The sequence below is a fragment of the Ammodytes marinus genome (assembly GCF_949987685.1).
Source record: "Ammodytes marinus genome assembly, chromosome: 13".
Taxonomy (NCBI): Eukaryota; Metazoa; Chordata; class Actinopteri; order Uranoscopiformes; family Ammodytidae; genus Ammodytes; species Ammodytes marinus.
In genome coordinates this window covers 31268770-31286700 of record NC_137217.1, presented here as the reverse complement: position 1 = coordinate 31286700, position 17931 = coordinate 31268770, and the positions used below count along the sequence as shown (strand labels likewise).

The 17931-nt window shown below is 38.5% G+C and overlaps 3 protein-coding genes across 14 annotated transcripts in view; 1 reads left to right on the top strand and 2 right to left on the bottom strand.

The window, feature by feature from the left end:
• The window catches only part of LOC307260013 (uncharacterized protein), a 491510-nt gene that overhangs the window by 58169 nt on the left and 415410 nt on the right, over positions 1-17931 (top strand). The window lies entirely within an intron of this gene.
• The window catches only part of LOC307260010 (NACHT, LRR and PYD domains-containing protein 12-like), a 78030-nt gene that overhangs the window by 39157 nt on the left and 20942 nt on the right, over positions 1-17931 (bottom strand). For 9 of the 10 annotated variants that reach the window (XR_013845171.1, XR_013845172.1, XM_080040110.1 and 6 more), the window contains exons 1-4: positions 1583-1689; positions 1255-1397; positions 811-920; positions 312-416 (exon numbers count right to left, since the gene is read on the bottom strand). Coding sequence is in view for 8 of the 10 variants with exons in the window: in XM_080040110.1 (XP_079896236.1) it covers positions 312-416; positions 811-890 (185 nt within the window). In the remaining 2 variants the exon portion in view is untranslated. Of the gene's footprint in view, positions 1-311; positions 417-810; positions 921-1254; positions 1398-1582; positions 1690-17931 lie in introns of those variants that run through there. The other variant, XM_080040112.1, reaches the window with a different exon arrangement.
• The window catches only part of LOC307260012 (NACHT, LRR and PYD domains-containing protein 12-like), a 35297-nt gene continuing 21655 nt past the window's right edge, over positions 4290-17931 (bottom strand). Inside the window, exons 9-21 of the mRNA XM_080040119.1 lie at positions 15363-15536; positions 13622-13795; positions 12679-12719; positions 12392-12444; positions 10627-10728; positions 10431-10504; positions 9895-10109; positions 9369-9622; positions 8645-8770; positions 8272-8434; positions 7212-7241; positions 6715-6762; positions 4290-5733 (exon numbers count right to left, since the gene is read on the bottom strand). Of these exons, the coding sequence (XP_079896245.1) occupies positions 5477-5733; positions 6715-6762; positions 7212-7241; positions 8272-8434; positions 8645-8770; positions 9369-9622; positions 9895-10109; positions 10431-10504; positions 10627-10728; positions 12392-12444; positions 12679-12719; positions 13622-13795; positions 15363-15536 (1711 nt within the window). The 3' untranslated portion in view covers positions 4290-5476. The remainder of the gene's footprint in view (positions 5734-6714; positions 6763-7211; positions 7242-8271; positions 8435-8644; positions 8771-9368; positions 9623-9894; positions 10110-10430; positions 10505-10626; positions 10729-12391; positions 12445-12678; positions 12720-13621; positions 13796-15362; positions 15537-17931) is intronic.

Here is a 17931-nt window from a genome sequence, read left to right as displayed (position 1 = left end):
CTGTGAGAAACACCACATGTACAAATGTACTGAATGTGAAAGCATAACCCTATGCCCTCATTTTTAACGGGCTGTCAAAAGAGGCTCATCCCAAATGGGGTTCGTTTTGGTCAATTTCTTCTAGAAATTTGGTACGCACGCGGCGCGCATACTCTTTATCAGCTCTTACCACCGGGCTTTAAAAAAATTCTAGGGGAAACACTGTAAAATATATTAAGCAATATAAAAAGACAATGTTGTAGTGTAGATCATCAGATAACATTTAACACTGAATCCTATTCACTCAGTTTAAAGCAGAAACAGTCTCTTACTGTGTGTGTGAGGGTCCAGGTTCATGGCTGGAGTCTGGAGGTTTCCCTTTGGACCGGTCACTCTTCATAGACAGACAGCCGGAGTCTGGAGACCCTGATCTCTGTCTGTGGAAACAACAATGTTTTACACAGATCATCAGTCTTTGTAAAGAGCAGAGACAACACTAACACTTTAATGACATCATGTACGGAAGCCTAAAAGGGCCATGTTTGCAGTTTTTATTCAATAAGTATTTACGGTGTTAATTACCCCTCCTTTAGATCACGAGATACTGAACATAAGATGAAAGACCTTTTGTGATAACAGATTGATTATTCAATATCTCATGATAATGACTAAAATAAACTGTGATCTCAAGATTTTATCAAGATTTGATGACAAAACCTTGTTTAATTCTTCTTATCTTATTATTAGTGCAGACTTTCTACATCTACATGTTTGAAGTCATCACATTACTGAATCCTATTCACTCAGTTAACAGTAGAAACAGTCTCTTACTTTGTGCCTGAAGGTCCAGGTTCATAACTGAGGACTGAGGGTTTTCTTTTAGACTGGTCCTCTTCCTCCACATCACTCATCTTCTGCAGTCTGAGAGGTAACCTTTAACACTGGAAAAAGACAGACAAACAGACAGACAGACAGACAGACAGACAGACAGACAGACAGACAGACAGACAGACAGACAGACAGACAGAGACACACATTTTCCAGCGATCATAATGACAAACTTTGTTTAAATCCATAAAATAGTCAGACTTCAGTTAGACACTGTCTACTGTCTGTCTGTGGCTGCTGTGTTTTGACTTGCTTTGTAGCTGTGAAAAAATGTGTGATTGGTAATATTTCAGCTAGTCCACATTTTACACAGACTCAATAAACAGATTATTCAGTCATTATTTGCATTCTATAGTTGTTTATAGTTTTACAAAGAATTGGACGTACCTGGTTTTTATACTTCTGCATGTTGTAGCTTGTTGCTCTGTTGAGAGCTGGGTTCCCTCCCTCTAGCTGTGCCTTCTATTTCCTTCTTTCTCTTGTCTTTGTTTAATGGCGGTGACACCCAGGGTTAAAGGTTTATTACCTCTCTATGACAGAGGAATAAGGACAACAACAACAAAAACTGTTTTAATATGAGTACTTTTCTCTGCCAGTTGCCATTGATACAGACAGGAAGGAATGATTTGACACAGACTCAATACACACAGATTTCTCAGTTGTTATTTGCTGTTTAAAGTTTGTTGTTAACAGTTGTACAAAGAAATTAACGTACCTGTATTTTTTACTTTTGCATGTTGTTGTAATGTGTTGCTCTGTTCTGTTGAGAGCTGGGTTCGGTTTCCTCCCTCTAGCTGTGCCTTCCATTTCCTTCTTCCTCTTTTTATGTCATGGTGGGAGGCACACAGTGTTAAAGGCGTATTACCTCTCCTTACCTTTGCTGGAGTGATGGCCAGAGTTTATTTAATCAACAAGGACAAAGGCAAAAGAACAATGAAAAAGAAAAAAAAGTTTTTATAAAGTGAGTTATTTGTCCACTGTCATTTCTGCCAGTTGCCATTAACACACAGGTAAGAGTCATCTAATGCAGAGACGATACAAACACCATGAAAGAGCTAGAAACATGATTGTTGCCAAATGGCTGGAAATGGTGTAAAAAAAGATTCCCAAGAATAATGAGCCACCCTTCTCCCCATGGTGGCGCTATAATAAATAAAAAATAAAGTTGAAAAATTCTTAATATGAGTTGTAAGCCCAATTAAATGGTTCATGTAAGGAACTGAAAGGATACATACGATTATTTCGATTAACATTTGTGCCATTACTTGGCCGAGAGAAATTACAGAAAATAAGACTACATTGGTCACCATTGGACATGTACTTGTAATATATTTATTTTACACTGTGCTATTTAACCGTGTTAACTCGAGTAGTCTACCGGTAAATTATTATTAGCACTTTACTGATAGCTGTTACCATGGAGACAATGAATGATTTGCTAGCTTGACGTTAACCATCGGCAGTTAACGGCAGTTTACTCACCGTTTCTCTGAAGTGCCTCTGATATTTCCTTCTCTCGTCAGTATTCTTCTGTTTTAACCCTGTCCTGGTCGTCCCTCGTTGACACATCACAAAGACAGGCGTGTTGTTTCCATAAAAAACAAACATAATCATATTTCCACCTAACGGCTCCATGGAGGTAATAATTATTACACCGGCAACTTCTCTCCTCTCTTTTCTTCCACCAACCGTCGTGTTGGTTTCTAGCGCTCCGTGCTCCTATTGGTCAACGTCACCGATGTGAAGGAATACGTCACAGGAAAACATAAATTATCTCTGCAAATTACCAAAATGTCATAGCGCCGTGACTATAAATCTATATAACTATAAATCTTATACATTTATTTCGTAATAGGCCCATGCTATAAATACGGGGGAAACTCCTCCTTTGTCGCATTTCGTCACACGTCTGGCAAACAGGATGAGGTATGATGAAAAAAAAAAAAAAAACATTAAAACTGGGGTATGTGATTTCTGATAGGTCAAAGTTAACATGAGCTGTACACTTTGACCAATCAGAGCGAGGCTCAGATTCTCTGTTCTTATTGGCTGTTGGGACTGTCCATTCACTTTGGCACGACTTTGTTGGTGTAGAGCGTGTCAGAGAGGGACCATAGGGGAGGGACCAAAGAGAACAAGTGGAGCGGTTGAGGTATTTGAATTCGAATCTCTATCCCAACTGCCATTTTCTCCCCAAATCCTCCACCCCAGCTTCAACATGGATTTAGACGACTGCGAATTAGGGCCACTGTTGAAATAAAAAGAAGCGTATTTGAGTTTTTCGTCTCTTCACACTGCAGCTCCGACTGAAGAAAGCGTGTCACAGCGTGTGATCAATCATTTATCTGATCAATATTCTCAGCCCTCATGTTGTTCATATAAGCCGCCTAACACACCGTGAACATGCTCTACATTGACAGTATTATTTATTTGACGTGAACACTGTCAACAGTCAATGGGTGGGCACCTGTCTGTGCGGTCTCTCCAGCAGCAGGACGCAGAAGTGGCGGCATTAAGCGCGGCATGTATCCGCCTCTGAGACACTGTTATCGGACACTTATAACTGTCAGAATCGGCTGGAGAACAAGGCAGACAACAGTGCATTTTTTCAAAGCACTTTATCTTCACAACTTCCACGCAGTAGTTGCAGGTTGCAAATGCATTCATTTATCTCTGTTTTCTATGTGCTGCTTTTTATTGTGTTTTTTTTATTTGACTCACTTTATTGCTCCTTTAGCCTGTCTGTAAAGCGCATTGGGTCCTTTTGCCTGTCTGTAAAGCGGATTGGGCCCTTTTGCCTGTCTGTAAAGCGGATTGGGTCGCATTCCTTGTGAGAAATGTGCTAAAGGTGTGCTCCGTGGTCATAGCCCCCCCATAGAGGCTCATTTAGAATCCAGCCCGGGTCGTTCTCTGCATGTCATTCCCTTCTCTGCCACATTTCATCTCTGTCTCTCCAAACGGCCTTATGAAGCAGAAAATGATTTGTGCAGCACCAAACCAAACTTATTTATCAGACAGCCCCCTCTAGAGTCAGATATGCAGTAGTGAGCGAGAATGATTCAACTGTGTCTCTAACCACCAGTCAAAATACAAACATAATCAACAGTAATTATTTGGTATCACAACCCCCCCCCCCCCATCCCTCCCCCCATGAGCAGCAGGGTCAGGGCATCTTCCAGAGCGACTTGGTGTGAAGAAGCAAAAAGGAGGATTGACAATTCCGTCTTTTCAGTAAATCAAAAGATGGTTTTATTCGGCGATCTTCGAAAAAATATACAAAATTATTCAATCAATATAAAATGATTCAAAAGACGAGATTCCAAAAATCAAATTTAAAAAAGTCAAATGTTCTGAACAACCTGGAAAGCCAAACCCATAAGCTTCTACAGAGCCTTGATTTCATAACTTTCCCTTTTTGAGGTTACAATCAGGACATATACGGTCACACAATGAAACACAAGCAATCGATTGGCTAAATGGCATATGAATAAACATAATTTTTTCTTTCTTTCTTTCTTTTTTAAACAGTTTAAAACGTTGATGAAGACTCACTTTTTTTGCATTGGCCTTTAACATAAGTTGAGACTCCTACCTTTTTTTTCATGTATATGTTATTTTGTATTGTATCTTTTACAGCACTTTGGTCAACTGATGTTGTTTTTAAATGTGCTATAGAAATACATTTGACTTTGACCTTGACTTTCTGTCCTCCACCTGCAGCTGCTCTTTTGACACACATCCGGTCTTCTACAGACACAGGCCTCATATCTAGGTTTAGCTGTGAGCATGTTACCTGCTCTAAGCACACAGACACTGTCAATTCAACCCAGGTCCCCCCTCAGGATCTCAACCCTTCAAGAGCATACAACTTCAGAGTGCAACAGGAATGTATTCAAAATATGTTGAAATGATAAAAATCTAACAGTAAAGAGGCAGGAATGATACAAACCATAGGCTGATTGAAAACATACATCAGTATATAAATGCAAAACCATATGAACCCTTTAAGCAGTTAACACGTTTTAAACAGATATTCTTCTGTGTGACTCTGTTCCGTTGTTATCATTAAGAACAAACTGTTGACCAGTGCCTACTGCTCTCACATTTCAATATAGGAAAAACATTTGGAATCACCCCACAAGAGAGAGAGAGACAAGTCATTAATACAATCTTATAACATCAATGAAGGTTAAACTTTCTTTACCCAAAAACCTTGAGGATAATAATTATGATATTCCTGTTTTAACAATCGTTCTGCCGACTGAGATAAACTGTTTGTCATATTTCACAGGTGCTTTATTCCATTTAACATTTTTCCAACATTGTCAAGCGAATTGTTCCTAATGTCTTCATATCATTGTTTTCTGTTTCTCTTTTAAATAGTGCTTTGTAAAATCACCAATTTATCTGGGTCATTTTGTCCCCAGTGAAAAGCGTCCCAATTCCTCAAACAAATTGTAACTCATGCAAAGGTAAAATTACAGGAAACAACTTTGATTAAGTGTTTAAGGTTGAATGTTTATAAACCCCTCACAGACACACAATGTTTAAATAACATGTTGTTCAGTGTAGACTACGTTTGGTCTGAATAAGGATTTCACCACAACATTCACGTCGTTCTCCAAAGCTCATCAGTGAGATATCGCTCATGTACCTTAAGGCTTTCGTAGAAGATGTCTTTAGCGTTAACACTACTCAAACATCTATAGAGCTTCCTCATCTTGTCCTGAGAGGTAGACATGGCCCTTATTACATCATAACTCTCTTGTTGGAGGACTTCTTGATCAAGGAGTTCATCCAAAATGGGTTCAATGTTGCTCACTTTCTGGATCAGCTGGACTTTATGTTTGTCCACAAAGTCTGCGCCTGTAAAATGCAAAAAAATACATTTATCTCCAAAGACTGACTGGATTTACCAAGTTAAAACATTTATTTTGAAGACAGGTTTCATTTGAAGATGCTATAACACTTATACTTTCTATATTCAAAATGCAGACGACATTCATCAAATATCAAACTGACAATTCATGACTTTCTGAGGAAAGGACTTCAGATTGTGTAACGGTGGTTTCTATAGTTCAGAATGATGTGTTACTATACTTAGAATGTATATATATATATATATATACTGTATATGATTGTGTATTGCATTAATTAATACAGTTAAGTGCTTTCATACTGTATATAGAAGCTAATGGGGTTTAAATGAAACGTTTAAAGACCTAAACAACAGGGATTAAGATGAACAGTGTTACATTTTTAAGTTTAAAATTTAAAACAAAAAGTTGAATATCCAACTTCAAACCAACTTCACCACGGCACTTCCTGGTTTCCTTCCAGTTTGTATTTGATTCTAAAATGACAACATGTGTAAAGATCTAGAGCCCAACATAAGGTGGTGAATAAACCGCGTCCCAACAAGCACACAGGAGCGTTTAGTTTAGTGATGTTGTGAAGTTTATCTTTTGACCTGCTCCCCTTGACTACCAGAGTTTGAGTTAAGCTAACCTGGATGAGAGACCTTTGTCTCTTGAGTTACAGGAATGGTTTCTGTCACCTTTTCTTGAGCCGAAAAGATTAAAATTACAAACATGAATTGAGGTTAAAATTCATAAATTGCTCAGAAAACCTTGGCCTTGACCAAATATGAAGCCATGTGAATGAACACAGCCTCAGCAGTTGTAAAATGAAAAACCAAAATGTACCAAAAAAGTCCTAAAATGCACTGAAGGTTAAATGACCAATGAAGAACATTTTATATCAGATTCCTTCTAGACAGTCTGATCAGTGACTAAAGCAGAGAACAAGTCATTTACAGAGGAGACGTCTCACTACATGTCCACCTACCGTCTGCCATGAGATTGACTCCAGCTGCTCCAGCTGAGGGGCCTGCAGCTGAAAGAAATGAAGAGAAAAGTAAAATAACTCAATAAAGGATCTGCCTTAGTCTAGTGTTTATAGTCCTGTTTCTACACACAGTAAAACAGATGTATTTCATGCTACGCTGTGACCACTACTGAACCAAAGATAGCTGTAGAGATGGTTAAGACATCGCTCTCGAATCAATCAGCATTCTAAATTAAAACGCTCCAAATCTGCTTCGATCTGATATCAGTGTTTACTAGTATTTTATTTAACTTTGAAGTTGTGTTCAGTTCAATTATTTTCCCCTTTTCTGTTCAGATAGTAACACAAATATGAATTGTTATATAGAAATAAGATAATAATGTACTTACAGACTGTTTACAACCTGCTTTGTCATGTTTGAACTTACACACACACACACACACACACACACACACACACACACACACACACACACACACACACACGCAGTATCTTACCTTCTGAACGAGCAGGGATTTGATAGTCATCTGAAATAAAATGCAGAACAGAGCTAAATATGGACAGCTTATGTTGTGGTTCTATGTTTTGCATTAACAATACTAATCTAGAAATATCTTTAATATGCAGGTAGAATGCAAGAGAGGAAACAAAAGTGACACCAAGGTTTTTGATGGAGAGGTTATGGGAAATATATAGTTTTCAAATGTCGGGGCCGTGTTGTCCTGTAACAGGCAACTCTTGCCAGGAGGACCAACCGTTAACAGTTTAGTTTTATCTGCATTTAGGATCAGGAAGCTAGATGACCTCCAGACACTCTTCAAGATTCGATTTCTGAGAATTATCGTTTGGCAAAATTGGTAACATATAGCTGCATTTCATCTACATAACAGTGGGAAATAAAACTAAACTTGGGAATGAAAGAAGGCACCAAGGGGCAGCTAATGAATAGAAAATAGCAGTTTATTTCAAAGTATCTCACTTTTCATAGAATAAGTCAACTGTAATTTCCTCATTATAATGTATGAGATGGCACGTCAACACAAAACACATTGCTACAAGTACATTAGTAAACCTACACAGCAGCAAGTTTATTTTCAGTATGCCTAGGTGTTTGGACATTATTTGTCTCTCTTTCATTTCTTATTGACATGGAATCTATTAAATATCTAGTTCCAGGTATAACACAGAATGCTTTCATAGAGCAGTAATACTGTTTGAGAATGTAGCACCTGGAAATACCGCTTGTAAAACTATTTTTATTTGTCTACCCGTAATATATAATTTAATCTGTATTCTGTTTAGTAATGCATTGAGGCATATAGTTTTATTAAAGGTTATGCATTTCTGCCCCTTGCCAGTAGGTGGCTACATTAGTAGTGAATTGCTGAATAAGACACGTTTCAGGTTGTAGTCAGAGCCATGATATAACACGGAATGTGTGTGTACGCGGGGATGTACTCTTGAATTCGCTGTTTTGTGATAAGTCTTGCTGTGGATGAATTCAACTGAACTTTTATACACTACTAATGTCTGAGTGGTGTAACAATACCTACTAACCTTTTCGAATTTTCCTTTTCCATACTGCTGAAGGCACAGAGGAGGGTGAGGGTGACCGTTTTAGCAGTGAAAGGCAGAAGTCTCTGTCTGGCTGTTGTTCAATGTAAACTTCAAAGAAACTTGGGTCACTGCTGTCATGTCTGAGAGTTACCCCCTCATCCTCCTAAACAAATACAACATAAAAAGAGAGGAGTTAGTCAAGTTCAGGAGTAAACAAACAAAGGATTCCCCTGATCAAACCAGGTTAATAACTGTCTGGCTAAACGCTACGGTGACAGTAAAACATGCCAGTGTATCACGTCAAAGTGAGCCAAATGAAATGCATAAGGCCCCGTGCTGCCATTTAATTGATGACAGACAGTACAAACTTTACCTCTGGGGAAATATCTGCGTCTATGTCTGCTGTCAGGTGAAATCCTTGCTCCATTTTCAGGAACGTTTCTGGGGGTGGCTTTTCGATCGTTTTGTACCCGTTGTCCTTCTTCTCCTTGTGCATTTTCTGGAGGGAAAAAGCATTATAAGCCTAAAGCTGCTTCAAGGTTATAGAGGTGACTATCGTCATCTGTGTTTTAAAGCTGGGGTATATGATTTGGGGAGAAAATAGCAGTTGGGATAGAGATTCGAATACAAATACCTCAACCGCTCCACTTGTTCTCTTTGGTCCCTCCCCTATGGTCCCTCCTTGACACGCTCTACACCAACAACGTCGGTGCCAAAGTGAATGGACAGTCCCAACAGCCAATAAGAACAGAGTATCGGATTTTCCTTTTTTCTTTTTTTTTTTAAGAATCGAAGCCTCGCTCTGATTGGTCAAAGTGTACCGCTCATGTTCACTTCGACCAATCAGAAATCATATACCCCAGCTTTAAGTACATTCATAAAGCAAGTAATATTTATGAAACACCTACATTGTCAGTTCATACCAATAGTTCTAGTAAAACTTTTCAGAAACAGCTGATCTGTTTTAGGAAGCTATCCATAAATCCAGGCAACTACCAGAAATCTGCTGAGAGAGTACAACTCTTTCTGTCTTTGTCAACACAGTTCCTAATTCAGATCTAATGTTTCTCATGTTTGACAGTAAGATATTTAACCACCTCCTTCACAGCTTGATCGCGTGGGATGAGGTAAACATGTAGTTTGAGGAATGGTGTGTTGGGTCGGTAGTAAATCAACACGTTGCAGCGTATTTTCCGAATACCGATCAGCTTCATCAGGACTCCTCTCAGAGAGAAAACTGGTTCAGGTAACTTGACATGGGTCGCTGTGACCTCAGACACTTTCTCCACGGCATCTCCACAGTCATCGATGTGTAGGACTGCAAAGTCTTTTATTATTTCAGGGTTCTCATCTGCACAAAATACAAACACAAACAATTAGTGATAAGAAAAGGATATAATTTTTTTTTTTCGATTTTTTTAAAATGACTTTTTGGGCATTTTCAATGCTTTTATTTATAGTGCAAAGAGACAGAGATGGAATGGGTCAGAGAGCGGAATGACATGCAGAGAACTGACCACAGGTCGGACTCTAACCCAGGTCTGCTGTGAAGAGGACAGAGCCTCTATATACAGTAAGCTACCAGAGATTTTAAAAGTTAGTATATTTATTACGAACATTTACCTATGCAGATCCAGTGTGGCAGGTACACTTCATGTAACTTCCCAGCAATGACTGTGATGTCCATGAGGGAGCTTGCTGGCATGAATTTGATGCTTTTCATCCTCTCCATGTGTTCCTCCCAAGAGCGAAACTGGAACTTGAAGCTGACGTTTTCCTTACAGACCCAGCGCAGGCTGGAGACACTACATTCAAAGTTTCCTGCTTCTGACTGTAGACTGAGTGGTGAAGGAGAAAACAAATGCATTTGTGTTCATGCAAAATACTACATTAGAAGAAATAGAATATATGAACAGAAGAAGCAGGTAAAACGTTTTTTTATTATGTTCGAGATGTACATTAATACCAAAGACATACAAACTATGAAACATGATTGTGGAGAAAGTAAAATAGAGGTTCTCTGTCTGTTTTTCTCTCTGTCTATCTAACTAAGCTTACTGAGAAATATTTTAGTTAACTTGTGTTCGAAACTAACCAAGCGTTAATTCTTTCTACAGTTGGATTTTGCTGTGACGCCATATTTAGAATGTTATTTTTACCTGTAAGTTGGAGCCTCGTCTGCATCTGTTCTGTTCACTTCAGGTTCAACTTGAGTCCAGTCACTAGAGTCCTGCTGCAGAGGACAATCATTGTTGTGAATAAGTGAAGATGCTTCTTACTACAACATCAAATAAATAATGAACAAACCGATGAATGACAAATGAACTGAATAAATGAATGAATGTGAGCCATTACCAGAACGCTTCCTTCACCCTTAAGCTCCAAGCTTCTTGAAGGCCCTGGTGATGCCTCTCCTCCTCTGTCTGAGCTAGCACACGGTCGGGTCGCTTCTGTCACCTGACAAACACACATTGATGCCATGTTTACAATGAGGAAAAGCATTTATGGCTAGACACACACACACACACACACACACACACACACACACACACACTCACACACACACACTAACAACCTATAAGAATAATGGACAAAGCGAAAGTGTGATATAAAATACATCCAGCTCCACATGTATAAAGAACGCTGAATCTGCATCAACTTCTTGTGGCAGATGCACACGGTAGCTACTAAATAAACTGTAATGGTGAAATATATGAACAGTTAGTGTAAGGATGGTTTCTTCCTCACTTAACCTACATGTACATCTTGTTGTCTAGGCTTTGGTGCTCCTTACAAACAGATATAACTTCAGCCTCTCACATGTTAACAGAACCAATACCAAGCACCAAATACATAGACACTGATGGACAACAGTGGTTATATATTCATGCAATAGTCTGTGGATATTGGACGGGACATGCAACTTAGTTTCTTGCAATAACTGTTTTGTTTTCATTGCTTTGAGTAATTATGACGCTTCATGTCAGAAAGAGTTGTACATGGCAATGAGTTTAAACTAGAGGTGGGCATAGATACATTTTTTTAATCTAGATTAATCTAGATTAATTTTGGAATTAATCTAGATTAATCTAGATTAAAATGGCTCATTTGAATTCAATCATAATATGTGTGTGCTCCCTAAATAATGACTCAAAGTAAGTCTCTGAGAACGTGTTTCTCAAGCCAGGTGGCGCATCAGACCAGGGGCTCATCTCCTGTGCAGGTGCACACCTAATGCATCAAGTTAACTTGCGTGCAGAAAGAGGATGTCACGGAACTCATGTCCGTTAGCTTTTCAATATAAGACTGTCAAAATAAAAGTCCCGCAAAACAATCGTTATTTTGGGGATTAACTTCTCCGCGTGAGAAATTTGAGTTGTAGGCTAGCGTGTGAGAGTGTGAGCTGGTTGATATGAGTGTGTCTCACGGCCAAAAGGGTGAGACTTGGCAGCTCTGTCAGTTGTCAAACAAAGCGGACGGACGTGGTCTCTATAGCAACGAGATCAGCTGAGCTATCACTGATAAAAAAAAATATTGTTTCCATAATGATTTCCATAGCCTTAAGCCATAGGCTAGCCTACATGTTGTGTAATTCAGTGATTTTCAACCTTTAATGAGTCGAGGCTATGCATTGGCTTTGGCGATTTCCCTTGCCAGCTCTCCCATTGCACACACGCATGCCCCGGCCGCTTCCGAGAGCACAGACTGTTAGAAGTCCTACAGTAAACCAATTCCGCATTGCACAAGGTGCAAACAACCTTGGTCTTGTCGAGGTTTCCATTGGGAAGCTTCTTAAAAATACATTTTCCCTGAAGCAAACCCGGCGGCTTCCTAGCTGCATCCATGTCAGCACGTTACGTTTGATGTGGTAGGCTACACAGGTGCGAAGTCGGACTCGTTCTGACTCGTGCACTACAGTGCAATTCGGCCAGGTATACATCCGCGCTAAAATAAGAGGAACAAGAGATTAACGGCGATATTTTTTTTATCGCCGATAAGAGTCTGGCGTTAACGCAGCACGTTAACGCCGTTATCGGCCCACCACTAGTTTAAATAACTATAATGTTAGTTTGTAACAGTAATACTGGAGGACTTCACACTGTACAACTGCTCCTCTCACCTTTTCGTCATCTGGCAGGTTTTTTTTCACATCCAGTTTGACGTCAGAGCGAACTGATGGAGAGAAGAAGTGAAAGAGAGAAGAAATTAAACAATAATCAAATCTTGAATGGGGTGGGAACCATTAGTAGTCAAAACTTAAACATTTAAGAAATTACAGCTGAACGAAAAATGTGTTTGAAATATATTTTTGAAATGTTACAAAGTACAACGAGCATAAGCTAATTTTGAGAAAAGGTTTTGTCTATTTACAGTTTGATGAATGAGAGCCATTGGTTCATTACTCACGTTTTTGGTGTTCCTTAGCTCTGATCTCCTTGTCATCGATCCTGTAGAATGAACACAATCCTTAAGTTATTAATCAAGTTTAAATAATTGTTCATTCTTTGAGTCCAGAGACAACTGATCAAATGCTTTTCATCATCAAATCTTCACCACAGAGACCAAAGACTGACTGCAGACAGTCATGTTCTGATCCTGCGTTAGTAATAAATAATAATGATTATCAAACAGTCTATCGAATTAATATATAAGTATTCATAAGTGGAGGTCCAAAAAACATCAAAGGAAAAACTGACAAGCTACTTTTTTAATTCTACTATAAAATCGTGTCTGTCTGTTAAAAAGAAGAAACTGCACTCAGGAAGTTAAACCACTGAGTTGTTGTGCTGGCTATTAGATTCTCATACATATGTATGATCCTAACTGTTAACCTGTTTATATTATTCACATTGTCTAAATGTTGGATTTGCTCCTCATTTATTTTTATTGTTTTAAGATTCTTTTTTTTTTTTTGCTTTTCTTTGCTTTATTGGATAGATTTGGAGAGAGATTTGAAATGGAGCAAAGGGGAGAAGACATGCAGAGAACTGACCTGGGCGGGGGGACATCCTACCCACTGCACCATGGGCGCCCCCTAGATTTGCCCCTGGATTGATAGTTTATATTTGAATTGTTCCTACTTTGCACTACAACGTCAGCACAACATTTCCCCTCTGGATGAATAAAGTGTCTGATCTGATCTCAGTCCCTGTAGAGGGGCTTCTGAACACTTGGCTGTGATGGGTCTCATGCTTGATGCTCCAGGAGCTGCTCCTATTGGTTGGTTGGGACGCTCACACAGTGGAAGGTAGAACTGGAGGGAAACCCCTAATGTGAGTGAGGCATTAACCTCCCTGTGTTTAGTACAAAACTGTAGAACCAGCTGGACTGAGTCTGACCCCATACTGACCTCAGAGTCTCCAGGCTACAGTCTGGACTCTTCACACAGTCAGAAAGCAGCTTCTGTCCTGAAACCTGCAGCTTGTTTCCCAACAGATCCAGCTCTCTGAGATGGGAGGGGTTGGACTGCAGAGCTGAGACCAGAGAAGCACAGCTGATCTCTGACAAACTGCAGCCCCTCAATCTGAATAAAGAATAAATGAAGGAGAAAAGAATCTAATCAGATGTGCTCAGGTTTTAAATGTTTAGCTAAACCTTATTTTGTCCTAATCAATTAACTTTCCTCTAAACTTATCACAGTGACTTTGTCATTCTCTGTTTGTGGATCATCATAATGTCAGTATTGTATTATTTGTGAAAACAAATTAAAATGAACTGAAACAAAATACATATTTCCACTAAAGCAAATACACTTCATCAATTTACAATAAATTGCCAGTGTAAAGATTTGACCATTTACCAAAAAATATGAAAATACATTTAATTTAAGAACTAAAAGTGGAAATTTACACAACATGATTCTATAGGAAACAGACTTATGTTGTGACTGCAGACTAAATTAAGACGAGATATAAAAATATGAACAAAAGGAAATATGAAACTTCTTGGATGCGAGTTATGTTTGTATAAGTCAGTTATCACAGTGACTTTGTCATTCTGTGTTTGTGGATCATGATAATGTCAGTTATATTTTATCATTTGTAAAAACACTTTAATTTAAACTGAAACTAAATAAATATTTCCACTTCAGCAATTCAACTGTATCCATTTACAATAAATCTTATGCGTAAACATGGGGCCAGTTGACAAAAAAATATTAATGGAAATTAAATTGAACATTTTACACATTTATTTTTATGGAACAGAAATATTTTGTTACTGTAGACTTAAGGCTGTTACATACTCCGCGAGAAGAAAGAACAAAGTTCTCGGTGACAGAGCTGCGAGAAGTTCTTTCTGGTCTGACATTACATACTTCACGAGAACTCAACTGCCTAACTCCTCACCGCGGCGCATTGTTACCATGGTAATTTACTCAGTAGCGCCAGCTGATTTCACTTCGCTTTCCTCATTGACTTCAGACTGACCAATCACACAATAGTTCTCGGACAAGCTGCGAGAAGAAAGTTCGGCCCGGGTGATGTGTCGAGAACAAGCTGCGAGAACAGCTAAACAAGAGCTGAGAGAAGAAAATGACGTCATTTTCTTCTCGCAGCTCTGTCACCGAGAACTTTCTTCTTTCTTCTCGCGGAGTATGTAACAGCCTTTAAAGGTGCAGTGTGTAATATGACATCATCAAGTAAGTTCTAGAAAGTTCTAGAATGCAACGCTCCCTGGGTAACCCCACCCCTTTCGAATAATAACAGAAGCTACAGTGGCCTTCAAGGACAAGAACAATTCAAAATTTTAAACAATGCATCTGATGACATTCCAACTATGACACTTCCAAAATGGCGGGGCCTAGGCCTTGGTCCAAGGTATAGAGAAATATGGACATATATGAGACCCTTTCTAAGAAAACAAATAAAAAATAATTCAGCTATTATGCACTAAATTAAACGTACTTGTGGATATTATAATTATTTTCTACAAAATCTGCTAGGAAATAAAACCCAAAATTCTACACACTGCAGGTTTAATTTAAAACGGGAATATAAAACTTCTTGGATGTAAGTTACGTTTTACAGAAGTGAGGTTAAAGTGTGTATTAAACATATAAGATGTAAAACAGTAACAGTCAGTGAACTGACCTCAGAGTCTCCAGTCTACAGAGTGGACTCTCGAGAAAACCACACAGCAGCTTCACTCCTGAATCCTGCAGCTCGTTCCTACTCAGATCCAGCTCTCTGAGATGGGAGGGGTTGGACTGCAGAGTTGAGGCCAGAGAAGCACAGCTGATCTCTGACAAACTGCAGCCACTCAATCTGAATAAAGAATAAATGATGAAGAAGAAGATTAAATTATAACCTTATCAGATGTGTTCATGTTTAAAATTAGGGGTGTGCACGTGTACACCTCTAACCGTGTACACCTCTAACCATTTAGTAAATCATAACCGTTTAGGAAGAATCAATAAACGGAACCGTTTTTCTTTTTCTTTTTTTTCAAATTTCAAATTTTCTTTTTTTCAAAGTTTTTAAATATGTTCTGGAGACACGCATTTATTTATTTTACATCACTAATAAACTAATTGGGGAGGATAAAAGATAGTCTGCCAAATCTGTCTGTCCCTCGGCGTGTGTGTGAGTGTGTTTATCGGAGCACACACACACACACACACACACACACACACACACACACACACACACACAGGGAGTCGCCGTGCTTGGGCTCAAGTCACAGCCACGGACCAGTGATTAAAGATAACCTAAAGATTAAAGTTACCCGGTTGACGTGAACTACGTGCGTAAGTAGCCCGAACTTTATAACACCTGTTCAACCTGCATAAACGTGGACATGTAGAAAGCGATAGGCTATATTAATCAGGAAATTAATGAAGGGCGATAATTACGGCAAACGTGTGTGTGTGTGTGTGTGTGAATGGACCTATTATAAGAGGTGTGTAAACGAGCGTAGTTCATGTCAACTGTGTGTTTAGGCGAACAAACGCGTATGTGTGTGCGCTCGCCTACAGGACGGCGGGCGCACGAGGACAATGACGTCATGGTTAACCGTGTACACGAAAAAAATTCCGTTGTGTACACGGTTAGACATTTTTGTAAACGTTGACACCCCTATTTAAAATGTTGAGCTAAACATTTTGTCCTAATCAATTAACTTTTCTCTAAACTTATCACAGTGACTTTGTTATTCTCTGTTTGTGGTTCATCATGATGACAGTTATATTTTATTATTTGTGAAAATACATTAAAATGAACTGAAACCAAATAAATAAATATTTCCACTTAAGCAAATAAACTTCATCAATTTACAATAAATCTTCTGGGTAAAGATTTGACCATTTACCAAACAAATATGAAAATTAATTTAGATTAAGAACTAAAAGTGGAAAGTTACTAAATGATTCTCTAGGAAACACATATTTTGTGACTGCAGACTAAATTTTGCATATAAGTTAGTTAGTTATCACAGTGACTTCTGTGTTTGGATCATCATAATGTCAGTTATATTTTATTATTTGTGAAAATGGATTAAAATAAACAAACTAAATAATTATTTCCACTTCAGGAATTCAATGTAATCCATTTACAATAAATCGCCAGTGTAAAGATTTGACCATTTACCAACAAATATTGATAGAATTATTTTTTTTCACAACCAACAGTGGACATTTAAAACATGTTTCTTGTTTCTTGTTGATCTCATACAAGTCTGTTCTGAGTTTATCAATGTCAAATTCGACATATTGGACTAAAAAACACATAATTAAAAGAACTTTCAATAAACAACATACTTTATTAGCACTGAATCCGCACCATGTACTTGCAGTACTGTTTGTTTGTGTCTCAGGTGTTGCTCTCTTCACTTGTGTTTTTCTCTGTTCTTGTTCTTAATCCCAAACATAGGCCATGTTTCCATCTAAATGTGACTCAAGTCTTTTGAAAGTTTGAGTAAAAGAAGAAGCTGAAGATGGCGCTATAGGCAACGTATCGTAACATGTCTGTAATTAAAAGCAGAATACGTAGATGTTACAAAGTGGAAACTGAACATCACTAAACAACAGTTTACGTTGGGCTTGGGTTGTTATTTGTCTGTTGTTATTGTCCTTTCAGAGAAGTTAGTATTCTCCATGTTTACTGCTATCTGGAGATCAAGACATTATGCAGAGATTATGATGCACGTGGTCTCGCACAGCCAGACCAAACTACAGCAGGCAGTATGGGCTGGCAGCGCACTCATTTCTGAGATTGGTGGTAAAAGTGGGCTGGCCTGAACCAATAATAATCGTCTTGGGCAGAGCCAAGCCCAGGAAGCAGAAACGGTGTCTTTGCAAAATAAAAGAGGTTGGCAGTGAAATAACTACTGTTAATTCACCATCAAAAACGCCACTCAAAAATATTAAAGATATGTCGCCTCAAACTCAATCAAACTTTATTTGTATAGCACTTTATATAAAAGCAAATGTTTTGCTTGTATGAAAAGTGCAATACCCCCCCTCAGACACATACACAGATAAGCACATGCACGTGAGCCAGACTATGATGTCACGTCATCATCAGTCACGTGTGTTCAATGTTCACACAGTCACTTCTTATTACTCATGTGTTTCCATTTCATTATTTGCGCATTAATTCTTTTTTAATTAATCAAAAACCACCTCAATCAAGCATAAAAACAACTAAAAGGATTTTCTTTCAT